This window comes from Ambystoma mexicanum, chromosome 8, assembly GCF_040938575.1.
Source record: "Ambystoma mexicanum isolate Mex_15411 chromosome 8, UKY_AmexF1_1, whole genome shotgun sequence".
Classification (NCBI taxonomy): Eukaryota; Metazoa; Chordata; class Amphibia; order Caudata; family Ambystomatidae; genus Ambystoma; species Ambystoma mexicanum.
The window spans coordinates 23,294,052-23,319,155 of record NC_090929.1 but is presented as its reverse complement, the minus strand read 5'-3'; the positions used below and the strand labels follow the sequence as shown (position 1 = coordinate 23,319,155).

Genomic DNA, 25,104 nt, shown 5'->3' with positions numbered 1-25,104 from the left:
AGGGACGGCATCCTCTTCTGTGTCTTCCACCGGTTTGGCTGAAGCCTCCCGCCTGGGACGAAGAGTCACTCTGGCTGTCGGCAGGGCACCCTGGACTGGGTCAACCGCTTTCGCCTTGGAAAGGCCGGTAGCCACCAACTCGATAGTCGAGGACGACTTTGCCTGGATTACCTGGGCAGGTCAGACACCTTACTCTGCGGCTTGGCCTTCCCTGGCTTCTCCCGCAGCTTTCCTGGGGTAGCCGACTTCCTCTTCGACAAAGAACTGGAGCAATAGCTGGAGATGGAGGCAGATGAAGAGTAGCGTGCCCTGCTCGATGCGGGACCCGCTTGCGCGACGACCCTGACAGAAACGGACTTTCAGCGCTTGGCCTTGTTATGGGCCCCCACGGTTGGCGCGCCCTCAAAAGACTTCAAAACCCACTCTGAATGGCCGACCCTGGGTGAGGCATTCCCCAGAGTAGAGGCCTTGTCGTTGAGCCACACCGCCAATCTACTTTGCCGATCCTTGATGGTGCGCTTGGTGAACACAAGGCAGATTTCACAATCCTCCTTGTGGTCTGGATGGAGACAGTATAGGCACTGGGAATGCTTGTCCTCCACAAACACATTCCTTAAACCGGAGCTGGTGCTGAGCTTGATGAGGTAACCCCGTCCTTCTCAGACATGGTCCTGCGTGCGGGGTAGGCCCGATAGCCTTCTGGAATCTTTGAAGAAAAACTCAACGATTCTGCCCTTGCAAGGCGTTGAAAGACGCCGACAAACGGATGCCCGGTTGCCGAACGAAGAAGTACACAGGGTCTATGTGACGAAAATAGGATTTATTTAACAAAAAGCGCAAAAAAGCTCGAAGAGCGAAACGCGACTACCCCCACATGAACGTGCAGTGCAGTAAAAACCTGAAGATGGCTGCCAGAGGAGGGGCTTAGAGAGAGGGTAGTCATTGGCTGGGGACAGTATGACCCAGAGCTCAACGATTGGTTTTGAGGAGAAAGACATTTGGAAGTGAAAGTGAAACTATTCTTTCACTGAGGATTCCTGGTGAGACTGGGAATATTCATGAGCATGTGAATTCATGCCAAACCCCATGCTGGAGAACCAGGGTCTGCTTGGCTGTAGCCAGACGGAATCCAGCTGGACCACTTTTCTTCCAACCAGAGGTACTGTTGTGGTTTGGGGTTTACTTAACTTCTTGCCTTAAGTCGTGTTGACTCACTTGAGATTTGCACTTGCTTAACTTTCTGAGTTGACTGCAACTCCCCTTTGCACAGACCTAACAGCTTGTGTGACTAGTGATTTTCTGAACTATCTGACTTTTGTGAAAGACTTATCCAAGAAGTGCATCAGAACTATAGACTTTGTTCAAATGACTTTGGCTGTCCTGGCTCCCTAAAGGCACGTTTCTGAATCCATTGACTTTGGCATTGCTTGTCCCTCATAGGTTGAAATGTGTTGAACACTTTCTGCTGGGAAAGGCTTACCTAGACTTCATTGGATGATTCACATTGTCCTCACATTATAAGTAAATGTTCTAACCTTTCTATTTTCCCCTTAACCCTTCCTTTCTGAAACTCAGAGTCTGAACAAGAAATTGGTGTTCATGATAAAGCAATACTATCCTTATTATTGAAGTCACTTCATGCTGTAGAGAAAGGTATTACCATCTCCAAAGAGTATTCACCAGCTTTATTTATTTTGAAAACTAATTGCAAAGTTTGCTTGACTGTTACAAACAATTGCCTTTTTAAAGAATGCTTTACTAAAACTTGGTGTAAATAAATACATCTATATTTATAACTGAAACGTTGAGAGTAAGTGTTACGTGGCTACTTGTATTTACTCATTTTCATTGTACAGCTCACATCGAAATTGGGCTACTGTAACAGCCTATACTTAGGCGCAAATAAATCTATAATCAACAAATTGCAAGTCCTCCAAAATAACGCATTATGTGCGGCTCTAAATATTCCCAGACGAGAGCAAATTTCTACTATTAGAAAATAGTGTAAATGGCTTTCCATACAAATAAAAAAATCGACTTAAAAGCCATATGCCTCACATACAAAGCTCTTAACGACCAAGCCCCTCCATACCTCACTAATAAATTCACCCTCAAATCCTCGACTAGAATTACTAGATCCACCAATGCCCAGATTCACCTTAAAAAGAGCCGGCGGACCAGACTCCCAGTTCTAGCATCCCAACTCTGGAACACTCTTCCACTGGACATCAAATCTATCTCAACCTTTCAATCATCCAGAAACCATGTCATCACATGGATACTAAACGAGAACTGATATTACCCCATCGTACCCTTGACATCGCACATACTCATTAGCATTTCACTCCTACCTACACGCTTCAATTTTGCTGCTTTTTGTACCATAATGTTTACACACTACTTAACCTGTCTACACTGTATATTCTGTATAAATTGTAAAATATATCTAAATGTATATTTGTATAACTGTATCTTGTAACCTGCCACCTAAGCGCCCTTTTACCACTGGGTCTGGCGCGCTTTATAAATAATCAAACATTTATCCCCTCTTCAGATAAGCCTGGCTGCTCAGTCACACTACCAGCTTGTGTAGTACAGACCTATACCAAAAAGTGGGTTACCCAATACCAAGCAGATAAGTCTTGTGTAGTCTCCCACAGTGTGACTGCATCAATTCTTACCCAACAGGCCCCTTAGGTAGTCCACCCCACCATAGTATGAGAGATGTGGTCCTGATCATTCCTGTTAGTGGTTCTGCCCCTTAGCTAGGCCATCCCACCATAGTATGAGAGATGTGGTCCTGATCATTCCTGTTAGTGGTTCCGGCCCTTAGCTAGGCCACCCAACCATAGTATGAGAGATGTGGTCCTGATCATTCCCGTTAGTGGTTCCGGCCCTTAGGTAGTCCATCCCACCATAGTAGGAGAGATGTGGTCCCGATCATTCCGGTTAGTGGTTTCCGGCCTTTAGGTAGTCCACCCCTCCATAGTAGGAGAGATGTGGTCCTGATCATTCCCGTTAGTGGTTCCGGCCTTATGTTAGTCCACCCCACCATAGTAGGAGAGATGTGGTCCTGATCATTCCCGTTAGTGGTTCCGGCCCTTAGCTAAGCCACCCCACCATAGTATGAGAGATGTGGTCCTGATCATTCCCGTTAGTGGTTCCGGCCCTTAGCTAGGCCACCCCACCATAGTATGAGAGATGTGGTCCTGATCATTCCCGTTAGTGGTTCCGGCCCTTAGGTAGTCCACCCCACCATAGTAGGAGAGATGTGGTCCTGATCATTCCCGTTAGTGGTTCCGGCCATCAGGTAGTCCACACCACCATGATATGAGAGATGTGGGCCTGATCATTCCATTAGTGGTTCTGGCCTTAAGGTAGTCCACCCCACCATAGTACGAGAGATGTGATATGATAAGATATTCATAACGCGCCTGTACACAAGTGTTTCTGCCTAGGGTGTGGATTGCCTTAGCAGTTCACCCTGTGTGAATTCCAGTGAGTTGGAGTAACAGCATGTGCCTTACGTGTGGTGCAGTGAGCAGTTATCGATCTTGAGATGGGGTGTAGGGGGGCTATACAACCATTTACCCACAACTATTAAAGCCGTCATTAACAATCATGAGAGGCAGATTTATTTATTGGACATTTGTATGGTGCTGATACAGCAGAAAGTGCTTCCTGGCGCCACAAGACAGAAGGGGGAGCGGGGAACAGAGGAGAAAACAATGGGCCTTCCAGGCCTTGTGACATTCAGATCGTGCAATATAGTATCAATAAGTGCAGGGTGGAGGGGGCAGATCAGGGCAAAGGGATGGGATAGGGTGAAGGTAGAAGTGCTGACGGGAGGGGCCCAGGAGACTGGGCAAGTGCTAAAGGGTGCCCAGGAGGGCAAGTGCCAGGAGGAACAAGAGGTAGGGGTCAATGGTGCAAGGGAAGGGGTGGACCGGCCTTGGAAGGCTAGTCAGGGAAGGTTGCCTAAGGGCCAGGTATGCCGGGATGCAGGGGAGACTGGCCGAGACTCCCAAGGGGCACAGACAACCAGCACATCGCTGTGCAGATCTTCCTGTTTACACCCATCTCAGTGGCAGGGGAGGGAGGGATAGATGCGCGTAACAGCAGAACTAACCTCCAAAGTAGAGAATTCAGAGTCTGCTCTGCAGCTTCGTGCGCAGCCCGTCTCGTTTAGTGTGCTCCAAGGGCTAGTAGGGGGACGGGCAGGGGGATTTACAGCACACCCAGCTGCTGTGGTAGAGTAAGATAATCAACTCCCTGTGCCCTCCTCATCTGACAAGGGAGATTAACATGGTTACCTTGTTTCCTGAATCCACTGGTGGAACGCGTTGGCGTGCTGAGCAAACTCCTGCCGGAGCTTGTCATTCTCTTCTTGCCTGCGCTGCTCCTTCTGCAGTTCCAATTCCCGTTCCTGGAAGAAGATGAAACATTGTTTCAAAGCGCCTTGTCGCCAGTACTTTCAGGAAGCACCCCAAACTTGAGCAAAGGCAGTGGGCACCCCAAACATTCAGCAAGTAGCTGATGGTGTGAAAAAGGGAACATAACCAAAGGACACCTGGGAATGATCAAATGCAGCATAGACTGAATGAATGAGTGAATGATCGACCATAGGTATTTATATAGTACTAACAACCAAAACCAGGTACACTCCAGTATTGCCTTGGTCAGCTTGGGTCCAGCCTTGCGTTTTCACGGCATTCAAGTTATACAATTCCAGCAGTATTAAGCCAAATCAATCTCACTTTTTAGAATAAAATATGAACTGTAAAAAGGTCAATAATTACAACTAACATTTATTAAAAGGCAATCAAAACTACAAAAATTTCTATCAAAGTGGTCTGTTGGTAGAAAATGTCCAGCACTGGTTAATATTCTGGGCAGGGGAGAGAGGTACAGGCATGTGATAAAATTACAGGCCTAAATCTTCAATGCAATTACTTTTTTAGTGCAATACTTTCATGATAAAGCAATGGAAATCCAGGTTTGAATGGGTGCTAGACGGATACCTGTCTTTTACACGATTTGACAAATACCAGAGCTAATCAGAGTTTGTGTTGAGCATGCCTAGCACACATGTACCAACTGAGCTACCGTGGAACGGCACCTCTTCATACAAAGGCCTCTTATGCACACAGTGGGATGGAGAGGAGGTTAGTTAGTGGGACAAGATGTAGGAGTGATGCCATTTACTTAAAACTAGCTATTCCAACTATTCGTTTCTTGCTAGAACAACTTTTTAAAATCAAAGTCTAGTTAATTGTGAAGATGTTTTGGACAGCCAAATAACTATCGACTTATGTACCTTAAGACGTGTACTGTTAATCAAGTACTTTACTACTGTGATGTAATGCCCTTTTATGGCCGTGGTCGAAATAAAGCTTTCATTCGTTCTTTTACATGAGAAAGTGGCATATAAGCAGCAACAATGTCTATGCCCGAACAGGAATGAGTCCGGATTAAGGGACGTGGCTGACCATATAGAAGATTCAAGTGGGGTGAACAGTAAGGCTTCACTCCGCTCCAAGATGGTCACCAGAGTTGACAGGATGGAGCAATAGGCATTTCCGGAGAGGGCGGCCGGAAGGGCTTGCCCGTCCGTAGGTTGCAGTCCATGGACCACCAAGTTAGGTCCGGGTGGAGCGATGGAGGAATGTGGATTATCTCGGATTGCGAGCCCCGCTCCTGACTCCTTGAGGCAGCGAAGTGCAGCTGAATCCTTATCCTTAGTCTCTTGTGCGGCAAGGCTAACAGAACCGCCGCTAGTAGACCCAGGAGATGTTGGCACCACCATGCAGAGGTCCCCTCTCTGCTGAGGAAGTGGGTGGTGGCCCTCTTGATGGCAGAGATCTTGTCTTCCGACGGGAAAACCTTCTCGGAGCACGTGTCCCAAATGAATCCCAGGAAAGTCAGTCCACGTAGGGAGCAGCTGTGACTTCTTGAGGTTGAGCGAGAAGCCCAGGTCTTGCAGTGTGTTCATAAGGGCATGTGAAGACTGTTGAACCGCTGCCGGAGATGTAGCCCTGACGAGCCAGTCGTCGAGGTATGGGTAGATGTGGAGGCCCTGCGCTCTGAGGTGGGCCGCTATAGCGTTCACGAGTCTGGTAAAGACCCTGGGGGCCGAGTTGAGGCCAAACGGGAGGACTTTGTATTTGAAAAATGGTAGCCCATGATCCTGAACCGTAGGAAAGAACGATGGGGCTGCCAAATCGGGGCATGTAGGTACGCATCCTTCAGGTCCAGGGAGCACATCCAGTCTCCCTTGTCCAATGTCTCTGCTATAAAAGCTGGCGTAACCATCTTGAATTTGTGCAGGGGTAAGGAGAGGTTGAGGGTGGAAAGGTCCAGCACCACTCTCAGGCCCGCCTGGTTCTTCTGAATGGCGAAAATCCTGGAGTAGAAGCCAAAGCCTCACTCCACTGCCTGGCTCTCTACGAGAGACCGGATCTCCGCCAAAAGAGTTGCTGTCCCAACCTGTGGGAGTGGAGGGGAGGAGAGGCTGGGATAGGGATGCATACCCCGTGGATACTACGGAGAGGATCCAACGGTCTGCGAAATTCTGGTCCCAGAAATGTGCATGGAGAGCAAGCCTGCCCCCCACCAGAGACACGTGGACCAGAAGGGGTGTGTCATGCCTTCTTTCCCTCTGTGGCTGTCGCAGAGGAGGGGGACTGGAAAAAGACCTTTGTTGCTTGCGCCGGCTCTGAGACGGCGAGCGGTCCGGCTGCCTGGATCTACGCTCCCGGAAGTCTCGGAACCCTCTCTACGTACGACCCCAATCGGAGCGCTGCAGAGATTGGGTGTACGATTTGGGCGTGGTCTTTGGAAGGATGGATAAAGATTTGGCCGTTCGTGCGCGGTTTTTCTTTTTGTCCAGCTCTTCGTCCATGGAGGAGTGGAAAAGGCCCCCCCTCCCCCGAGCGGTAGATCTAATATGCGTTCCTGGATGTCCAGGTTGAACTTTGTTGCCTGGAGCAAGGCTGTCCTTTTCATGTCCGTGGCGATACAGATGGCACAGCCAGGTGTCAATATGGGCCACATTGGATTCCATGAGATCATGCGCCACCAGCTTGGCCTCGGCCTTAAAGCGTGATTGGCTCTGGATGGGGAGTTCCGACAGGAAGTCCGCAATTTCCCGCCATAATCTTTGGTTGGCGACAGCCAGCAAGGCATCTGTGTTGGCCTGACGAAGCTATAAGGACACGTTGGAATAGAGTTTCTTGCCGTACGCCTCCAAGATCTTCTCCTTGCCCAGCAGCACTGCAGAGGAGGCAGCTGAGGACGACTGAATCTTGGAGAGTAGTGATGCTGTAGCAATCACCAAGGAGTGTGACTGAGGATGGCCCAAGAGCAAGAGTGCATACCCCTCCATGTGCCTGCACTTTACTTGGCATCCAGGCGTCGATTGACCGGCTGGGCTGAGTGGGATTTGAGCCAGCCCTTCTTGGCCAGGGAGACTACATCGATCTGCAGAGGAATCCCCGATTTGGCAGAGGGGCGTCGTGTGAGGACTTCCGTCAGAACACCCTCTGCCGGCTGCTCGACCTCGAGTTGGGGTAGGCCCAGATACTCCGCCAGCCCAGAAAGACGTTCGTGGAAGGCCCTGGCTGAGGTCTTGATCCTCCTCCCCATCCGTATCCTGTGGATCTGGGGGATCCTGTGGAGGAGGAGTAGTAGTTGGTGCCAGAGCCTGGGGTACAGGGACAACGGCCGGAGGGGATGGAGGCTGGCACAGAGCCTTCTGAGGAGTCGGCTGGGGAGCCTGGCGGACGCGGCTGCGCCAGGGCGCCGACGAAGGCGTCTGTGGTGCCGCTAGCATTGCGGGAAGGACTTCCCTGATGGCGTCTTTGAGGATAACCCCCTTCCGAGGTGACTTCATGAGGCCGAGGAACCTCTCGAAGAAGACCTCTTCACTGGCCGAGGAAGTGGCAGGGGGTGCTGACGGGGTAGCCGGGAGCTGCTGGTGCCTGCCGTTGCATACCCTGCCCGTATGGACGCAGAGGAAAGCTGCCCTGCGCAAAAGAGGGATATAGGCTGCAGGCCACATACCTGTTTGAGGCCAGTCCCACCTTGACACTCCTTCGCTGAATTCCTGAAATGGCGTTGGACGGGTGCCTCTGGCTGGTCCGGTGGCCATTTTGTCGAGCTGCCTGCCACGTATTGCTCAGCCCGCTGGGCCTGGCCTCGTCCAAGACTCTTACGTGTGGATCACGAGGCCGACCCTGCTCCTCGTGCCTAGGCCCTGTAGGTCTGGCACCTTCGACCCGGGGGTCGGTAGAGCTGCGTTTAGGCGTCCCTCCAACATATTGCCGGTATTAGGGCGTAGCCCCTCGGCCATGGTGCCGGTACAAGGGCGGAAACCCACGGGTGAAGACCCAGTAAAAGAACATTCCAGGCCCTTAACACTGTCACTGGGAAGATCTAAGGATCCCTCGGACTGGAGGCTGGTAGATGCAGCAGCCTCAGTGCACGTGCTGGTAGAAGAACCTGACGGGTCCCTACCGCGCGGGAGAGTCCCTGGGAAGGAGTCTCCCTTGCAGGGTTAGATGGAGAATATAGGCCCTACATTGGGCTTGGTTTGATGTTTCACGAAGTTCTTGAGGTCCTGTTGAGGCGACTTCTGGAAGAGCTCCCTCCAACTGGCTAGTCTGTTCTTCAGCGCTTTCAAAGACAGCGAGCCACACGCTGAGCAAGCTTGCCAACCGTGGTCTAGGCCAAGGCAACGTAGGCAGTGGGACTCTGAAGTTGGGAAGAGCCTGTTGCAGGCTGGACACCTGCTGAACCCTATAGTAGTTGACGGGCGCCGGGGAGGGGCGTGACACCTGGAGACCGAGTACCTGAATGACAAAAAGACAAAGAAGTATCTGCACGTGGAATTACATGGCCAAAGCCAAACCCAGGAGCGCTGGTGAATTCGGCCTGTTCCAGTCAACGCGGAAAAGGGGGCTGGGCCGCTCTAAATTTAATTTTTCTGGTGAAAATGGTTCCGTCTCCTGTCCCTTTGGAAGGGACACCCATACAGTATGGAGGAAAGGGGACGGGACGTAAGAGTATGTATATATGTATTTTGTAGAAACAATACATAACTAAAGGTTCCATTGCTTAGTGCGTATTTTAAAGGCATACATGATCAAGGTCTTTTTTTGAACTTCTCTGTCTAACTGGAATTACTGGTGTTGCTGTGGGTGTACTCATTGTAGCCCTAGACCGCTCCTGCGCCCCTTCCTGAGGCTAAGCCTTGCTGCTCTACTACCATACTTGGATCGAGTTTTGGCCAACCTCTCGGTGCCATCCCTATTCACCATAATAGGGTGGCCTCCCAAAATCCTTCCCCCAGGGCTTATTTTGGAAATCCATCTCAACACCGAGTAGTGCAACTGGGCAGCAAGGCTTAGAATTAGGAAGTGTCAGAGTGGTGAAGGGTTCAAGGAAGCAAACACACAAAACACTCTTTAAAATACAAGTTAGGGGGAAAGTAAAAGATAAAAGTAACTTGTTTAGACCTTAGGGTAACGCTTAGCAATGAACGACCACAGCTAAGTAACACCAAACCATTCACTAATATGACAATGCATTACTTACCGTAAAAGCATTTCGGATGGTTGTATCTGCTTAGATTCACATGCTGTGCATAGTCTGACATCCAGTGGTCACTGCAGAGTATTGCATTTCGTTTTCGTAGTCGAAAAGGGGACGTCGACAAGGCGTGTCTGTAACACTATCCCTATAGTGACGTGCATTGTACCCACAATCCCTCACGCGTCGAGGTCCCTCTGTTTGTATTATTTCTGCCCTGAGGGAGCCTATTAGACGTGACTGAGTACAGAAAAGAGAGATAGATAAAGGATGTCTATGTTCCTTCCATCCGAGCGGGGAGGAAGGCTGGGTGCATGTGAATCTAAGCAGATACAACCATCCGAAATGCTATTACGGTAATTAATGCATGGTCTTCTGATGTTTGTTAATCTGCTTAGAATCACATGCTGTGCATAGACTAGCGAGCAGTACCTGGAGCTGGAGGTTGGTTGTGAGAAGGAACAGTAGAAAAAAGATGTCTTAATACTGCTTGTCCCACCTGGGAATCAGATCTGGAGTTGGTATCTAGACAGTAGTGTTTTGTAAAGGTGTGCACAGAACTCCAGGTTGCCGCTTTGCAAATCGACTCAAGGGGAACGTTTGCAATGAATGCTATGGATGCCCCAGTGCCTCGAGTAGAGTGTGCTCTCGGCTTGAAGGGTAGTTCTCTCTTAGCAAGAGAGAAACGGAGTGATGCATAAGACAATAAATCTAGATATAGTGGATTTTGAAACTGCATCTCCTTCTCTTCCTGCTGCCACCGAGACAAAGAACCGATTAGTCTTTCTCAGAGGTCTAGTTCTTTCCATATAAAACACGACGGCTCTGCGCACATCTAGTGTATGCAGGCTCCTTTCTCCTAAATTTGAAGGCTTTTGAGAGAACGTTGGTAGTTCTATTGACTGGTTGATATGGAATTTAGAAATACATTTTGGTGCACACCTAGGATGTGTGCGTAGAACCACCTTATCCTTGTGAACTGTTACAAAGGGGTCTAGTATAGAGAGCGCTTGTAGTTCACTCACTCTCCTAATGGAGGTGATAGCTATTAAGAAAGCAGTTAAGAGTGAGGTTCTTATGGGATGCTTTGTGCATGGGTTCAAAGGGTGAGCCCATAAGCCTGGTAAGTACCACATTTAGGTCCCATCCGAGAGCTGGGTTAGCTATAGGAGGGTGTATCCTCATTACTCCCTCCATGATGGCTTTAATAACTGTGACTTTCCACCATGACACTGAGTTGAGAAGTCGTGTATGAGGAAAGTGCTGCTAGATGAACTTTAATAGAATTAAAGACCAATCCTGAGTCTAATAAGTGAGTCGGGTAAAGAACAATTTGTGTGGGAGAGCAGTCAACGGGGTTGATGCTCTTATTTCTACACCAGATGACGAATCTCTTCCACTTGCTAGAATAGCAGTAACGAGTGTTAGGTTTTCTAGCCTCCCTAAGAATGTCCATGCATCTTTGAAGGAGCTGTAAATGTCCAAATTCTATGATCTCAGGAGCCAGGCTGCTAAGTTCATGATCTGTGGGCATGGGTGTATCGTCTTGCCCCTGTCCTGTGACAGCATGTTGTACGGGCAGGGTAGTTTCACCGGTGGAGCTAGAGACATCTCCATCAGGTGAGCGAACCATGGCTGCCGGTCCCACATAGGGGCCACTAGTATCATGGTGACTGGTTCCTGGTGCATCTTGTGCACTATTTTGTTGGGAAGGGGAGTCAGGGGGGAAAAGCGTAAACACATTTCCCTGACCATGTTATCCAGAGACCGTTCCCTTTGGATCGGTTCTGGGGGTACCTGGAGGTGTAATCTTGGCATTGGGAGTTCTCCAGAGTTGCAAACAGATCTATTTCATGCACTTACGCGTTCTCAATGTCACTGGGCCTAGTAAGATCGCCGTTTTGTTCTCCCCTGTTCCCCTCCCTTGCCTTGTCGCGCTCTGAAACACTTGTGTACGAGCGCGATAGAAATAAAATATCAATCAAACCCCCGTTGTGTGAAAACGTCGAAGACTATGTCTTCTCTTAACTGCCATTCGTACTCTGCGGGCAGAGGGAAGTCTCTGCTGAGTAAGTCTGCTAGCAGATTGAGTTCCCCTGGTACATGTTGTGACAACAGGAACATGTGTTTGAGAGCCCACTTCCAGATGTTCTGGGACAGCTTGGACAGTCCTGGAGAGTGCGTGCCCCCTTGATCAGGTAGTACATGGCTGTGGTGCTGTCTGTGAGGACCATCACTGTCTTCCCTTGCAGGTGTACCTAGTAAGCCTTCAGTTCTTTGAAGAACGCTAGCAGTTCCAGCAAGTTTATGTGTTTGGACGCTACACTCTGAGTACAAACTCCATGTGCAGTCTGATGGGATAGGTGAGCCCCCCCCCCATCCTGTGAGGGATGCGTCTGTGGTTAGAGTGGCTTCCACTGCGGGGGTGGCGAATGGTTTCCCTATTACAAGGTTTTCCTTCGACCACCACCGTAGCGAGAGAACCAAGGCCTGCGAGACCACCACTAGATCGTCCCATTGTCCGCTGGCCTGAAACCAATGGCTGTTGAGCCACTCTTGCATTGGGCGCATGCGCAGTCGAGCGTGAGGTACCAAATATATACATGACGCCATCATTCCTAGCAAACGCATTGCTTTGCGCACCGTCACCTCTCGACCGGCCACATATTGAGGGATTTGAAACAGCATATTTTGGACCCTCTCGGAGGGGAAGACGAGGCCGTCCTTTGTTCGAATTAGAGCCCGTAGGAATTGTTTGATCTGGCTGGGGTCTAGGCTGGAGGACTTCTTCTCCTTGATGGAGAAGCCCAGTTGGAACAAAAGGTCTACAGTCTTTTGGGTATTTGAGAAGCATGTCTCATAAGAATCCCCTGTTATGAGCCAATCGTCGAGGTAAGGGTATACTGGGATGGACAACCTGCGCAGGTGGGCCACTGCCAGTACTTTCGTGAATACCCTCGGCGCTGACGCTATGCCGAAGGGTAGCACTCTGAACTGGTAGTATTTGCCCTCTATCATGAACCTGAGGTATTTTCTGTGCGCTGGCAACATTAAAATATGAAAGTATGCATCTTTCATGTCCAGTGTTGTCATGTAATCTCCCTGTGAAAGCAGGGGGATTACTTCCTGTAAGGTCACCATGCGAAATTTTTGAGGTTTGACAAATTTGTTCGCTGGGCGCAGATCTAGTACAGGGCGCATGGTTAATTCCTTTTTGGGTACAAGGAAGTACACTGAGTAAATACCTTCCGTTACCTGTGATAGAGGCACGACCGCTATTGCTCCTTTTAGTAGCAGCAGTTCCACTTCTTGAAGAAGGATGGTGAGGTGCTCCGGTGATAAGCGTCGTCCGCTTGGGGGTCTGTACTTGGGGGACCGACTGAATTCTATGCAGTAACCGTGGGCTATAGTTGATAATACCCAGTGGTCTGATGTTATTCCCTCCCCTGCTGGTAGGAAAGATGTTAACCGGCCCCCGACCGGCGATGCATGGGAGGGGACCCGAACCGTCGGGTCATTTGGTGTTGGTAGCCAGGGATCCTCTGGGAGTGGGGCCCGGCCTCTACCCTTGCCACGGCGTTGTCCTCTGAGTGTATTGGCCACTGGTTCCCTGACTAGAGTGTACTGCTGTTGTTGTTGCTGTTGTTGACCTCGAAAAAAGTTTGTTACCGAATCCTCTCTGGTCTAAAGTCTTTAGGGTGTTGAAATCCTTCTTCGCAGTCTCCAGTGCGTCATCCACCACTTTCCCAAAGAGGTTAGAATCCTCTATTGGTTTATTAATGAGTGACGCCTGGGTTTCTGGCTTAAAACCTGAGTTGCGGAGCCAGACATGACACTTCAGAAGTATCCCCTGGACTAAAGAACGGCCAGCCGTTTCTGCAGCATCAAGAGTGTTTCTAATGATGCTCTAGTTAACCAGAGTTCCTTCTGTTACCGTGGTTAATAAGCGAGTTCTTAAGGGCTCAGGGACCTCCTCGAGGTCTTGGAGTAATTTTCCCCATTGGGCATCAGCATAACTTGCCAGTAAGGTATTATTATTGGGAATTCTGGTGGAAAAAGCTGCCAGGGCTGTAATTCTCTTACCCAGGGCGTAGAGTTTCTTTTCTTCCTTGTCTGGGGGTGCTTCGCTAGTTGATAGCGAAACCCCTGCTCTTTTCCTTGTGGTAGTTACCACCAAGGAATCTGGTATTGAGTGACCCATAATGTATAATGGGTCCGAAGGAGAGGGAGTAAACAGTTTTTCAATTCTTGGGTTGACCCCTCTGACCAACGCAGGTGTAGGCAGTGATGGGATGATTCGTCTCTTAACTGAGGCGAGGAGGGGAATGGTCTGGCTAGTGGGAGGTTTCTCCTTAATGATTCTTTCTACAAAATCAGTATCGGTAGTAATTTCCCCAGTCTCAATTTCAAAGTGCGCTGCTGCTTTCCGTAGTAGCGCGGTGAAAGTGGGTTGGTCATCTATCGGTGACGGATTCCTGACCGGTGTGGTCTGAGGAGAGGAAAGGTTCAGGATCTCAGAGTCTGTGGACTCTTGGTGACTGCCAAGGCTGTGAGCCACCTCTTAAGGAGAATTCTCCTTCTAGGGCTAATTTCCCTCACCTAGTGAGGCCCCCAGCAGCTTTGCTGGATTTCTGGAGTTTATTTTTTCCACCTGGTAAGAGTGTACATCCTTTTTCCACTCTTACATGTGTTTTTTCTCATTGTGTGATCTTGGGCACTGGAGCACACCACTCCAGGTGCCCCTGTTCTTGTATGGGTTACACCGCACCCTCAGTGTAGTAACCCTGGGTTGTCTTTAAGACTTCCTACTGTCCCCCAGAGAAAGGTAAAGTTGCCATTTACTTTACATAGTCATGTTTACCACAGACCCAGTACACCCCTCTTACATGGAGTACTGGAAAGGGCGAATCTGTACCCCTTTTCTGTCTGTACCTCCCTGAGCATTGTTTCGCTCTTTTAGCATTTAGACTTGGCTGGTGGCAGTGGTATCTACCCTAACTTTTCTACAGCGATTATATTAGATAAACGTGGTACTGTTCTTGGCTATTATATTAGCCTCAAACAAATCGTCTTTCTTTTGGCTCCGGTTGGGTTTATTCGCCATTTCTTTTTGTTAAAGTCCTTCTTGTGTTTTACTTTGCGCGGCAAACTAGGTTCGCCTTCTTTGTTCACCGTCTTTTGGTGGGCTTCTGCAGAGAAGCCCTCCTCAAGGCGCCTGGGTGTCTAGGTGGGCTGAATGTGAGGGAGGGGTGTAGTCACCCCCTGCACAGGGTATCCTAGGAAACCCAAGTCGCACTTTGCCATGATTGGCTGAGGTGGTTGTCCCGGCTCGACATTGGCATTGCTGCGTGATTGACATCCAAGCTGTGTGAATGGGGGTTTTGCGCATAAAAGGCAGGTCTCTTGGGCTAGAAGTCAGAGTCGCCTCTGGAACTACAAGGAACAGAAGAGAAGCGGAGAGAACGACGGGTGCTGCAACTACCCCGTCCCGGTGAAGCCCTGCTGCAGTCCTGAGCTATCTACCCTTCGACGACTAAGAGGAGATCCAGTCCGGAGTCTTCTTCCCTTGAGCCTGGTGGGGATAACCAGCTCATCATCTTCAGCCAGAGATCTCCGCCGTGGTCGAAATCGCTGCACACTGCTATAGTGGTCCGGATAGCCACCTTCCGAATATTTCCTGTTTTTAAGTAGCGCACCTTTTATGCGTTGTCGCTGCTGCCGGATTCCTCCCTGTGTCGTGCAGACCCCCTTCAGACGTCGTCCTTCACAACGAAGCTCCAGGAATCGTGGGTCTGCGGGAAACCAACAGGAACAACTGCCAGGGAGCCAGCTGCACCATTGGAATAAGGTACTGTGCTCTACTCGAGGAAACTGGGTGAACCCCCTTTTCTTCATCCTCAAGGCTCGTCCTTGTCTTCCCTCCTCCTTATAACTTTTGCTTCCGAACACTGACAATATCAAAGTACTTTTGGGCTACGCTGAATCGTGAACTGTCTAACGGTCTGATCTTCGGCAACAGGTCTCCGGTGTCACTTAACCCTGGCTCTGACCCTTTGACTTTTGAACTCCTGTTTCTGAGTGTTTCTCGATGCTGTCTGCCTAACCTAAATATTGCCTGTGATTTTTGCCTCCAACTCCCTCTGGGTATCTCAGGTGCTAAGTGTGTTTTTGCCCCGGTAGCATTTCATGTCACGGCTACGCGTTTATTGAGTAGACCGAACTGTCAAAAAGTGATCGCAACCGTATCCGCGGTATCGTGTTTTGTTCATAACACCGGTTCATTCAAACACAGGGTACTTACCTTGAGACATACTGTACAAAGTGAATTGGTTAGTTGTAGTATATTTAACGTGTGGTTTTGTTTAAAGTCTATTAGAAGTGTTGTGTTTATAACTGATGGTTTAAAAATAAATGTACTTATATTTTTTTACCTTAAACCTGTGTTTGCTTGAGCCACAGTAATTGTGGTCCCTTTGTGTAATCTGTGCTACTGCTCATATACTCTTGAGATAAGCCTGGCTGCTCTGCTACTGCTACCACTATAACTTAGTACAGGCGTGTACCAAAAGGTAAAACTTGTATTGCCACCTGTAGTCTTAATTTTGTGTAGTGGTCCCTAAGGGGACTGCACAAGATTCTGCCTAACACCACCTTCATCTGGGTCTTCTTCGAAGCCCCCCACCTATGTCAGGATTTTCCTCAAAACCTTCTTCTTCGAGGTTCTGTTGGTCTTCACTATTTAAGAACTCCTCATCCTCTTGGAAGTGAAAGTCTTCTTCAGTGAGGTCATAAGTATTAGTCTCCTCAAGGGGGTTAAATAGTCTAGGATATTTAGCCCTGGGGTCCTCATGAAGTACCTCTCTTGGCCTCTTGGGTGTTTTATGTTCAGGAGTGGACAAATCTATCCAGTTTGTCCATACATGATTGGAATCTCTCAAATGTCCAATGTGGTAACCCAGAACGGTCTGGAGGCGACAAAGAAGGCTCTTCTGAATGTAGCCGCCTCAATCTGTCCCATAACGTTGAGGATAAAGTCCCTTCGCCTTATGAGAAGCCTTATCGTAGGCGAGGGCCTTCCTTCGACGGTGGGAGCGGTCCCTGCCTCCCTTCCGGCATACTCGGTGTCTCCCTGGCCTTGTGAGCGGTCTTCGGCGTATCACTCGCCGTCCGTCTCTGGCCGTCAGTGGAAACTATACGAGCCAAGTTCTCGTCGAGGGTTCGTCTGGCGTCGTGCTGGGCGGTGCCGAGTCTCTTTCAGCGACGGTCGCACTCTTACGAGGCGTGTCGCCTGGCGTTTTGGTGGTAGCGAAAAAGAAGAAAGTAGGGAAAACACACCCTATCTTATGTATATTTTCTATGTACGGTACTTTAAGTATTTTTTGTTTTTTCTAGTCCACTGACCCTTATACAAATCAGTTTTTTCTGGGTGCCGGGGAGAAAAGAATGACTCTGGTATCAAAAAAGTCAAGAAAGACATGAGAAAAATGTGTAGTTCCTATTGGTAATAGAACTCCCATCCCCTGCACACCATTCAAGAGTGGAAAGAAAATTTTGCAAACAAATCTCAATATTTTCAGTGATTTCAAATATTCAATATATCACTCTTTGAAGAAGTTATTTAGCCACAATCAACAAACAAGCATTGAAAGTAAAGTTCAATCAACAAATTTTCACCTTGAAGGTATTCGTTTTTTTACTAATGATGTTTATCAAAATTGTACAAAATAATAGTTGTTTCTTTTGAGTTCAATTCACTCAAACCATTGTAATTTAACAAATAACCAAAAGTAGTTTCTTTCATCAAATTCAACAAAATTTCGGGAGAATTGATACGAATTTCTAACAGATGCAAGGTAATCATGACTGTTCAAAAAAATAGTTTCTAAAATCAATTTCTACACAAATTTCTAAAAAAAGGCGGGATAGTAATGAGCTCAACGCGTTTCGAGAGATTTACCTCTCTTCTTCAGGAGAAATGACTTACTGCTAACTAGTACAGTAATCACTAATTTCAACAATTATTCATAATAATTTCAAAATGATACTTCAATGTGGAATGAGAACAACATCTCCTTTTTGATAGTGAGTATATGCTCAGGATTTTACAGTGGCAACTATTGCGTTGTGAGATGATGGAAACGTCTTTTCGTAGTTCCCAATTAATTTATTGTTATCTGTGAATAATATATATGTATTATTGATTTGATGAGGCAATGAAAAGTTGTCTTTAGCTCTAAATAATGCAGAGTTGTACCTGTGTATTCCTCTACTCTCCGGTTAGTGGTGAAAAAGCCTCTTCCAAATTTCACATTTCCAATCAAGTTTTCCATATGGAATCTTGGCACGGTTTGTGCTTGACACATTCAGGGTATATGGAAGTATGTCGTGGTCAAATCGTGTCGCCGGGTCGCTGTGAATGTATCTACCTATTCAAAATCCTGTCTGTTTTGGTGGTAGCGCCCTTGTCTGCAGGTAGCCCAGTCGCTAGTCACGTCTGCGGTGGCGGGGAGGGCTTGCGACCCTTATGGTCGGTGGAGGACGCCGGTGGGTCCGGCGTGTCTGTTGGCGCTAGGGCTTTCTTCATCCAACAAAGAAGTGCTGTGGGTTGTGTGCTTATGCTTTCTGTGTTTGTCAGTGTCGCCGGGGTGTTCATTCCCATAAGTAGGGCGTGAGCCGAACTTGTCGGGGCCGGGGATAGACGCTGAGGAGCGGGTACACTCCCTAGAGCTCCACAACCTCCGAAACAGAGGTCGGGTTATCACTGTCCTTGTCACACTCGGTGGCGGCTGCGGCTGAGGAATCAGCTCTAGACATAGCGTAGGCTGCCCACGTCTTGACCCTGCGGTCCTTTAAGGTTTTTGGGCGAAGAAGTTTACAGGCCGCACAGCCTTCCTCGTCGTCGTCGAGGGGTAAGCAACGGTTACACCGCTTGTGCTCGTCTTTCCATGTGAATTTGCCCTTACAGCGTGGGTAAAATCTAAACTGAGTCCTCTCCATAGCTGAGGTTACAATTAAGAGTGATAACGACCCCAAAGGAAAGGGAGGTGAAAGAGGAACTAGTTACTTTCTTACCTGGTAACGTTCTTTCGATGGGATGGTCCGACAACATATTCCATATCTATGACATGTAATCACCACAGTTGTGCTGCTTCGGAAACTTTTTTCGGCGTCTGCGTCCTGCGTCGATGAGCCGTCGTCGAGGACCTCCTCCGACGTTATCCGATGTGATAAGTAGGACGCAAGACGCCCGTAGCCTCAGTTGTAGTATTTTCCCCCAGAACATGTGACATTAGCAACTGCCAGTCAGACAAAGCCTTGCGGAACGTAAGCTGCAATCGCAAAAGAAATTCTGCAGCGGGGAAGGCAGGGCGGGAGCGATATGGAATACGTCGTCGGACCATCCCATCGAAAGAACGTTACCAGGTAAGAAAGTAACTTGTTCTTTGAGGGGATTGGGTCCTCCGACGTATTCCATATCTATGACAGACTCCCAAAGCAGTACCAGAGCAAGGAGGAGGGAAAGAATTTAGAATCAAAATTTAGAATAGCCAATCAAATAGAGCAAAGGACCGCCTTGCCAAAGGCTAGATCCTGTCCTCGGATGGAATCGAGGGAATAGTGACGTACAAATGTATGTACTGAAGCCCAGGTGGCTGCATCACTGATGTTGCGAATAGGAACACCCCCTCTGCAGGGCAGTAGATGCAGCCATACCCCTGGTAGAATGGGCCCGGAAGCCGAGATGGCCAAAATAATCCAGCGAGACAAAGTCTGTTTCGTCACAGCTTGCCCCAAACGCTTTCCAGCGTAACCAATAAAGAGTTGATCGTCCACTCTGACCCGGGACATGCGTGAAACATAAAAGCTTAAAGCTTTCCTAGGATCAAGCCTATGGAGCCTCTCCTCTTCCTTACCAGGATGCGGAGGAGGATAGAATGCCGGAAGAACAAATTTCTGGGCCAAATCAAATTCCGTCACTACCTTCGGAAGAAAAGAAGGACGCACTCTAAGGACAACCCTGTCCTTGTGAAATACAGTGAAGGGTGGCTTAACTGAAAGTGCCTGTAACTCACTCACTCTGCGAGCGGAAGTAACCGCAACTAAAAACACAGTTTTCAGAGTTAACAGCATCAAGGGGCAAGAATGTAAAGTCTCAAACGGAGCACCCATAAGAAACTTAAGAACAAGGTTTACATCCCAACCAGGCACCATGAAAGGTGACGGAGTGAACACATTAGTGAGCCCTTTCAGAAACTGTGAAATCAAAGGGATTTTAAAGTGAGAATACTCTTCAGACGAGCGCTTAAAGATGGACAGCGCCGCCAGGTAACCTTTAATGGTACCCACTTGCAAGCCCCTGTGGGCCAAAGAAAGTAAATAGGACAGAACCATGGGGATGTCACATGCAAAAGGATCCACATTCTGAACTCTGCACCAGTCGCAGAATTTACGCCAACGGTACAGAGACTTTGTTGCTGGCCTTCGGGCCGAAAGCAACACCTCCATCACGTCTTCAGGGAGGTCCCAATCCTTATACCTCAACCTTTCAGAAGCCAAGCGTGAAGGTTGAGGGATCTGACCTCTGGATGGAGAACCTGACCCCCCTCCCGTGAGAGCAGATCGTCTCGGTAGGGAAGACGACGTGGAGGGCAGATGGACAAGTCGAGAAGGTCCGGGTACCACGTCCTCCGAGCCCACGCCGGAGCAATGAGGATCATCCGGGAACCGAACTTCCGTAACCTCCGCAGCACTTGCGGGATGACGGGGACTGGAGGAAACGCGTACAGCAGCGGGAATGACCACTCCACCACGAACACGTCTCCTAAGGCTCCTTTTGGAGGAAATTCCCGCAAGCAAAACCTTTCGCACTTCCGGTTGACACTGGAGGCGAAGAGATCCACTTGAGGGGTCCCCCAAAGGGCGAAGATCTCCAGGAGAATCTCCTGAGCCAACTCCCACTCGTGAGAGATCGCGCTCTGCCTGCTCAGAGCGTCCGCCGTCACGTTTTCGTCTCCGGCCAGATGAACTGCCGAGATCGAAACTTCCTGCTGGATGGCCCAGAACTCGAGCTGCATCGCCTCCCTGCACAGAGGAAGTGACCCTGCCCCCCCCTTTTTGTTGAGGTAGTGCATGGCCACTGTGTTGTCCGTCAGGATCAGGACACTCTTTCCTCGCACAGTCGGCAGAAAAGCCTTCAGGGCTAGCCTGACGGCCCTCAGCTCCAACAGATTGATATGGAGTCTGGACTCCGACGGAGACCAACGACCGCTGACTGTCAGCCCGTTGGCATGAGCTCCCCATCCCGTGAGGGATGCATCCGTCACGATTGTCACCTCCGGCCAGGGAAGCCAAAATGGAGCCCCCTTCATCAAGTTGCCTTTGACGGCCCACCACAGAAGGTCCCGGGCGACCGAGGGCGGCACCTGAACCGGGTCCGACATCCTGCCGGAGGACTGCGACCATTGCATCTTGAGAACCCACTGCAAAGATCTCATCCGCAGGCGAGCCTCTGGCACCAGAAGAATGCAGGATGCCATGAGGCCGAGCAACCTCAAGAACTCGAAAGCTGGGAGCGTCTGGGCATGCTGAAACTTGTGCACCATCTGCTGAATGTGAAGAGCCCTCACCTGGGGAGGAAAACACTGCCCCAGGGAAGTGTCGAGCACTGCTCCGATGTACTGGAGCCGCTGTGTTGGTGTCAAATGGGACTTATTTAAATTGAGGGAGAAGCCCAGCCTGTGAAGGGAGTGGCAGGTGACGGACAGATCCAGGACTTGCTCGGGAGAGCTCCCCCTGATCAACCAATCGTCCAGGTAGGGGTAGACGTGAATCCCCCCTTGCCTGAGATGCGCTGCCACCACCACCATGAGCTTGGTGAAAACCCTCGGGGCGGAGGTCAATCCGAACGGCAGGACCCGAAACTGAAAGTGCGAGTCGCAAACCACGAACCTCAGGTACTTCTTGTGCTTGGGATGGATCGGCACATGGAAGTAAGCATCCTTAAGGTCGAGTGACACCAACCAGTCCTGAAGCTGAAGGGCCTGGAGGACTTGAGAGAGAGTAACCATCTTGAACTTTTCCTTCCTGAGGAGTTTGTTCAAACCGCGCAAGTCCATGATGGGTCTCAATCCCCCTTCTTTCTTCGAAATCAAAAAATAAGGGGAATACCATCCCTTGTTTCTCTACGCTACAGGCACCAGTTCTATGGCGCCTTTCTCCAGCAGGGCTTGAATTTCCTGCGCAAGGAGCGGATCCGGACTCTGCAAAGAGAGGTTCCCCGGTGGATTGTCGCGAGGCCTGTGCCGAAAGGGAAGACAGTAGCCGTGGGTTATGATCTCCAGAACCCACACATCTGAAGTAATGGCTTGCCACTCTACAAGATGCTGCGCCAGCCTTCCCCCAACCGGCGAACCATGGGACATGGCCTCATGACTGAGTGGGAGCGGCTGCGGCGTTACCTGAGGGCAAAGAGGCAACTGCCCGAGCGGCCTTGGCACCACGGGTACCCTGTCGTCCACCTCTGGTACCCCTGCGTTGGCCTCTTTGACTGCCAGCTCCTCTCGCTTTACTGAAGGACGAGTAATAGCGAAAGGAACCACCCCTCCACTGCTGTCCCCTAGGACGAAAAGGCAGAGGTTGGCGAACTGCAGCGCCCAACGACTTCGCTGCAGCTTTTGAGGTCTGCAACCTCTCAAGGCTCTCGTCAGCTTTGCTGCCAAAAAGGTGTTCACCGTCAAAGGGCATGTTGATGAGCCGGGCCTGCACATCAGGAGCAAACCCCGACTTCCGCAACCACGCAAACCTGCGTATCACGGTGCTCGCCGCCATGGACCTACTGACGCATTCAGCTAAGTCCAAACCCGACTGAACGGACTCACACATGGCATCCTTACCATCCTGGACCATAGCAAGGAAACCATCCCGTTCGTCCCCTTCGGGGAATATGTTCTGCCGCTAACGCAACACAGTTCCACAGAGTGTGTGTGAAACGAGACAAGGCACAAATGGAGTTGGCCGCCTGAAGCGCCATACCACCAGAAGAAAACACTTTCTTCGCCCAGCCATCGAAACGTTTGTCGTCCCTATCAGGAGGGATGGTAGGGTACAACGCCTGCTTTGCCGGGGCCGCCTGCACCACCAAACTCTCCGGAGTGGGGTGCCTGGTCAAGTAGCAGGGGTCGCTACTGGCTGGACGGTATTTTTGCGGCAAGGATCTGCCCACCGCCGGGAGACTCTCCGGAGCAGTCCAAGCCGCCGCCACCCTTCTCTGTAAAGCCATATGGAACGGCAGTACCGGGTCAGTTGGGGGACCAACATCAAGGATGTCCGTTAGATCATCCTGCACAAACTCCCCTGGGGGAGCAGACCATCCCAAGTACTCAGAAACCCTAGCCATAAGGCGCCGGTCCGAGGAATCGGCATGAGAACCAGGCTCAGGCCTACAAAACTCCACCTCCGGAGACGTGTCCAGTCCATTGGCATCATGCAGTGACTGCCTCAAATCGTCAAACTGACTATGGCCCGAGACAATTTCATCTGGAACCTGACTAGGAACCAGGCCATCAGAATCCTCATCCGCCTCTGAAATATATTCCAGGTGGCGAAAAGAAGGCACCCGAGAGTGCTTGCTCTTAACCAGAGCCTTCCTAGGGGGTTCCCCCATGCCACGGGGTACCTCCGACACGAAAGGCGTCGATGGCGTCGAGCGAATCGGCGCCGGCGTCGAGAGAACAGGCATCGGCGCCGAGAAGATCAGCATCGAGGAAATCGGCATTGACGTCAGATGCAGCGCCGCCAGCATCGGCAGCGTCGACACAGCCCTCGAAGCCGGAGCCCCGAGCGTGTCCTTCGACGACCTGAGCGTCGACGGCTTCGACGACTTCCTCGGAGCCGGAGCCTCGAGAAAGCCTGTCGACACCCTCGACGCCTCAGACGTCGATGTCTTCCTCGAAGACCTCACAGGTGCACGCGGTCTCGAACGCGACCTGGAACGGGTACGTCGAGAACGAGTCTCCTTGTCCGAACGGGACCCCTCCCGTGACTCGTGCCGACCACTCTTGCGAGCGGTGTCTCGACCTCTTGCGACTGACCCCACTCGGGGGCGCGGACGGCTTAGTACCCTGCGACTCGAGAATCGCCAGCATTTTCTTCCCGAAGGAAGCCCATTCCTCCGGCGTCGCACGGCTGGTGGGGTAAGCGACGTGCCGGGCAGAGTCCTCCGAAGAGGACCTGGAAGACGACCGGTGTCGGCACTTCCGAGAATGCCTCGAAGAGGCTGAGGAGTGGCGAGACCGACTCCTAGAAGGAGACCCACGAGACTTCAGACGATGACGCGGAGAGTCACCACTCGAATCATCCGTCGAAAGCCCCGCAGACTTCGACTTCCGGGGCTTGGACACCCGACCTACCGACAACAACTTCTTACGTTTGCGTAAGGCTTTGGACGTGAGCGACTGGCAGACGATACAGTCATCCGTGTCGTGGGCCTCCCCGAGGCACCAGAGGCAGGCGTCGTGCGAGTCCGTCACCGACATCTTGGACCCACACTCCCCGCACTTCTTGAAGCCCGGACGGGGGGTCGAAGACGAAGTAGAAGACATCTTCACACGAAGGATTTTCACAAAAACGAACAGGTTCGAAGAACCGAGAAGAACAGAACTCCAAAGAGTCGAGGCGTTAACCGAGATTCACGAAGCAACACGTTCGCGGAAAAAACGGAACTGAGGCTACAGGCGTCGTGCGTCCTACTTATCACATCGGATGACGTCGGAGGAGGTCCTCGACGACGGCGCATCGACGTCATCGACGCAGGAAAAAGTTTCAGAAGCAGCACAGCTTTGGTGATTACATGTCAGATATGGAATACGTCGGAGGACCCAATCCCCACGAAAAACGCATTCTTAGAAGTAGAAGAAATGTCACACGACCCCCACTCTCCCTACTGTCCTAGGCCGGCGAGGCCAGGCCACGTGTTCGGCAGCACCGAAGGATCTCCTCCGTCTAAGTCACCGCCGTCAAAGTTCTTACTCGGCGGTGAAACAGCTTCGCAGCTTCACCGTCAAAGGGGGGGATCTAATGTAATGTATAATAAATAATGACCAAAGGTTTGAGTAAATGTTTTGCAATTTCTCTCGAAGGAGCTCTGCGTTAAGGCGACCAATATCTAGGCAGAAAAAAACAATCTGAGGGACCTCGACGCGTGAGGGATTGTGGGTAGAATGCACTTCACTATAGGGATAGTGTTACAGACACGCCTTGTCGACGTCCCCTTTTCGACTACGAAAACAAAATGCAATACTCTGCCGTGACCACTGGATGTCGGACTATGCACAGCAGTGATTCTAAGCAGATTAACAAACATCAGAAATACACATTCACTTCGGTGTGCTCTAAGAGCACCAATACTTCTTTTTTAGAATACAGGTGTAGTCTCAGAATACTGAAGAGTATTAAAGCAAGTGAATAAAATGAACCAAGTAACCATCAGTTAGAGAACTAATATGCTGAAAATAAAGG

The 25,104-nt window shown here is 50.1% G+C and overlaps 1 protein-coding gene across 8 annotated transcripts in view; it reads right to left on the bottom strand.

Annotated features, from left to right (window-relative positions):
* Positions 1-25,104, bottom strand: part of SPTAN1 (spectrin alpha, non-erythrocytic 1) — a 514,843-nt gene that overhangs the window by 39,667 nt on the left and 450,072 nt on the right. For all 8 annotated transcript variants that reach the window (XM_069609174.1, XM_069609169.1, XM_069609172.1 and 5 more), the window contains one exon: positions 4,314-4,426. In XM_069609174.1, coding sequence (XP_069465275.1) covers positions 4,314-4,426 — 113 coding nt within the window. The remainder of the gene's footprint in view (positions 1-4,313; positions 4,427-25,104) is intronic.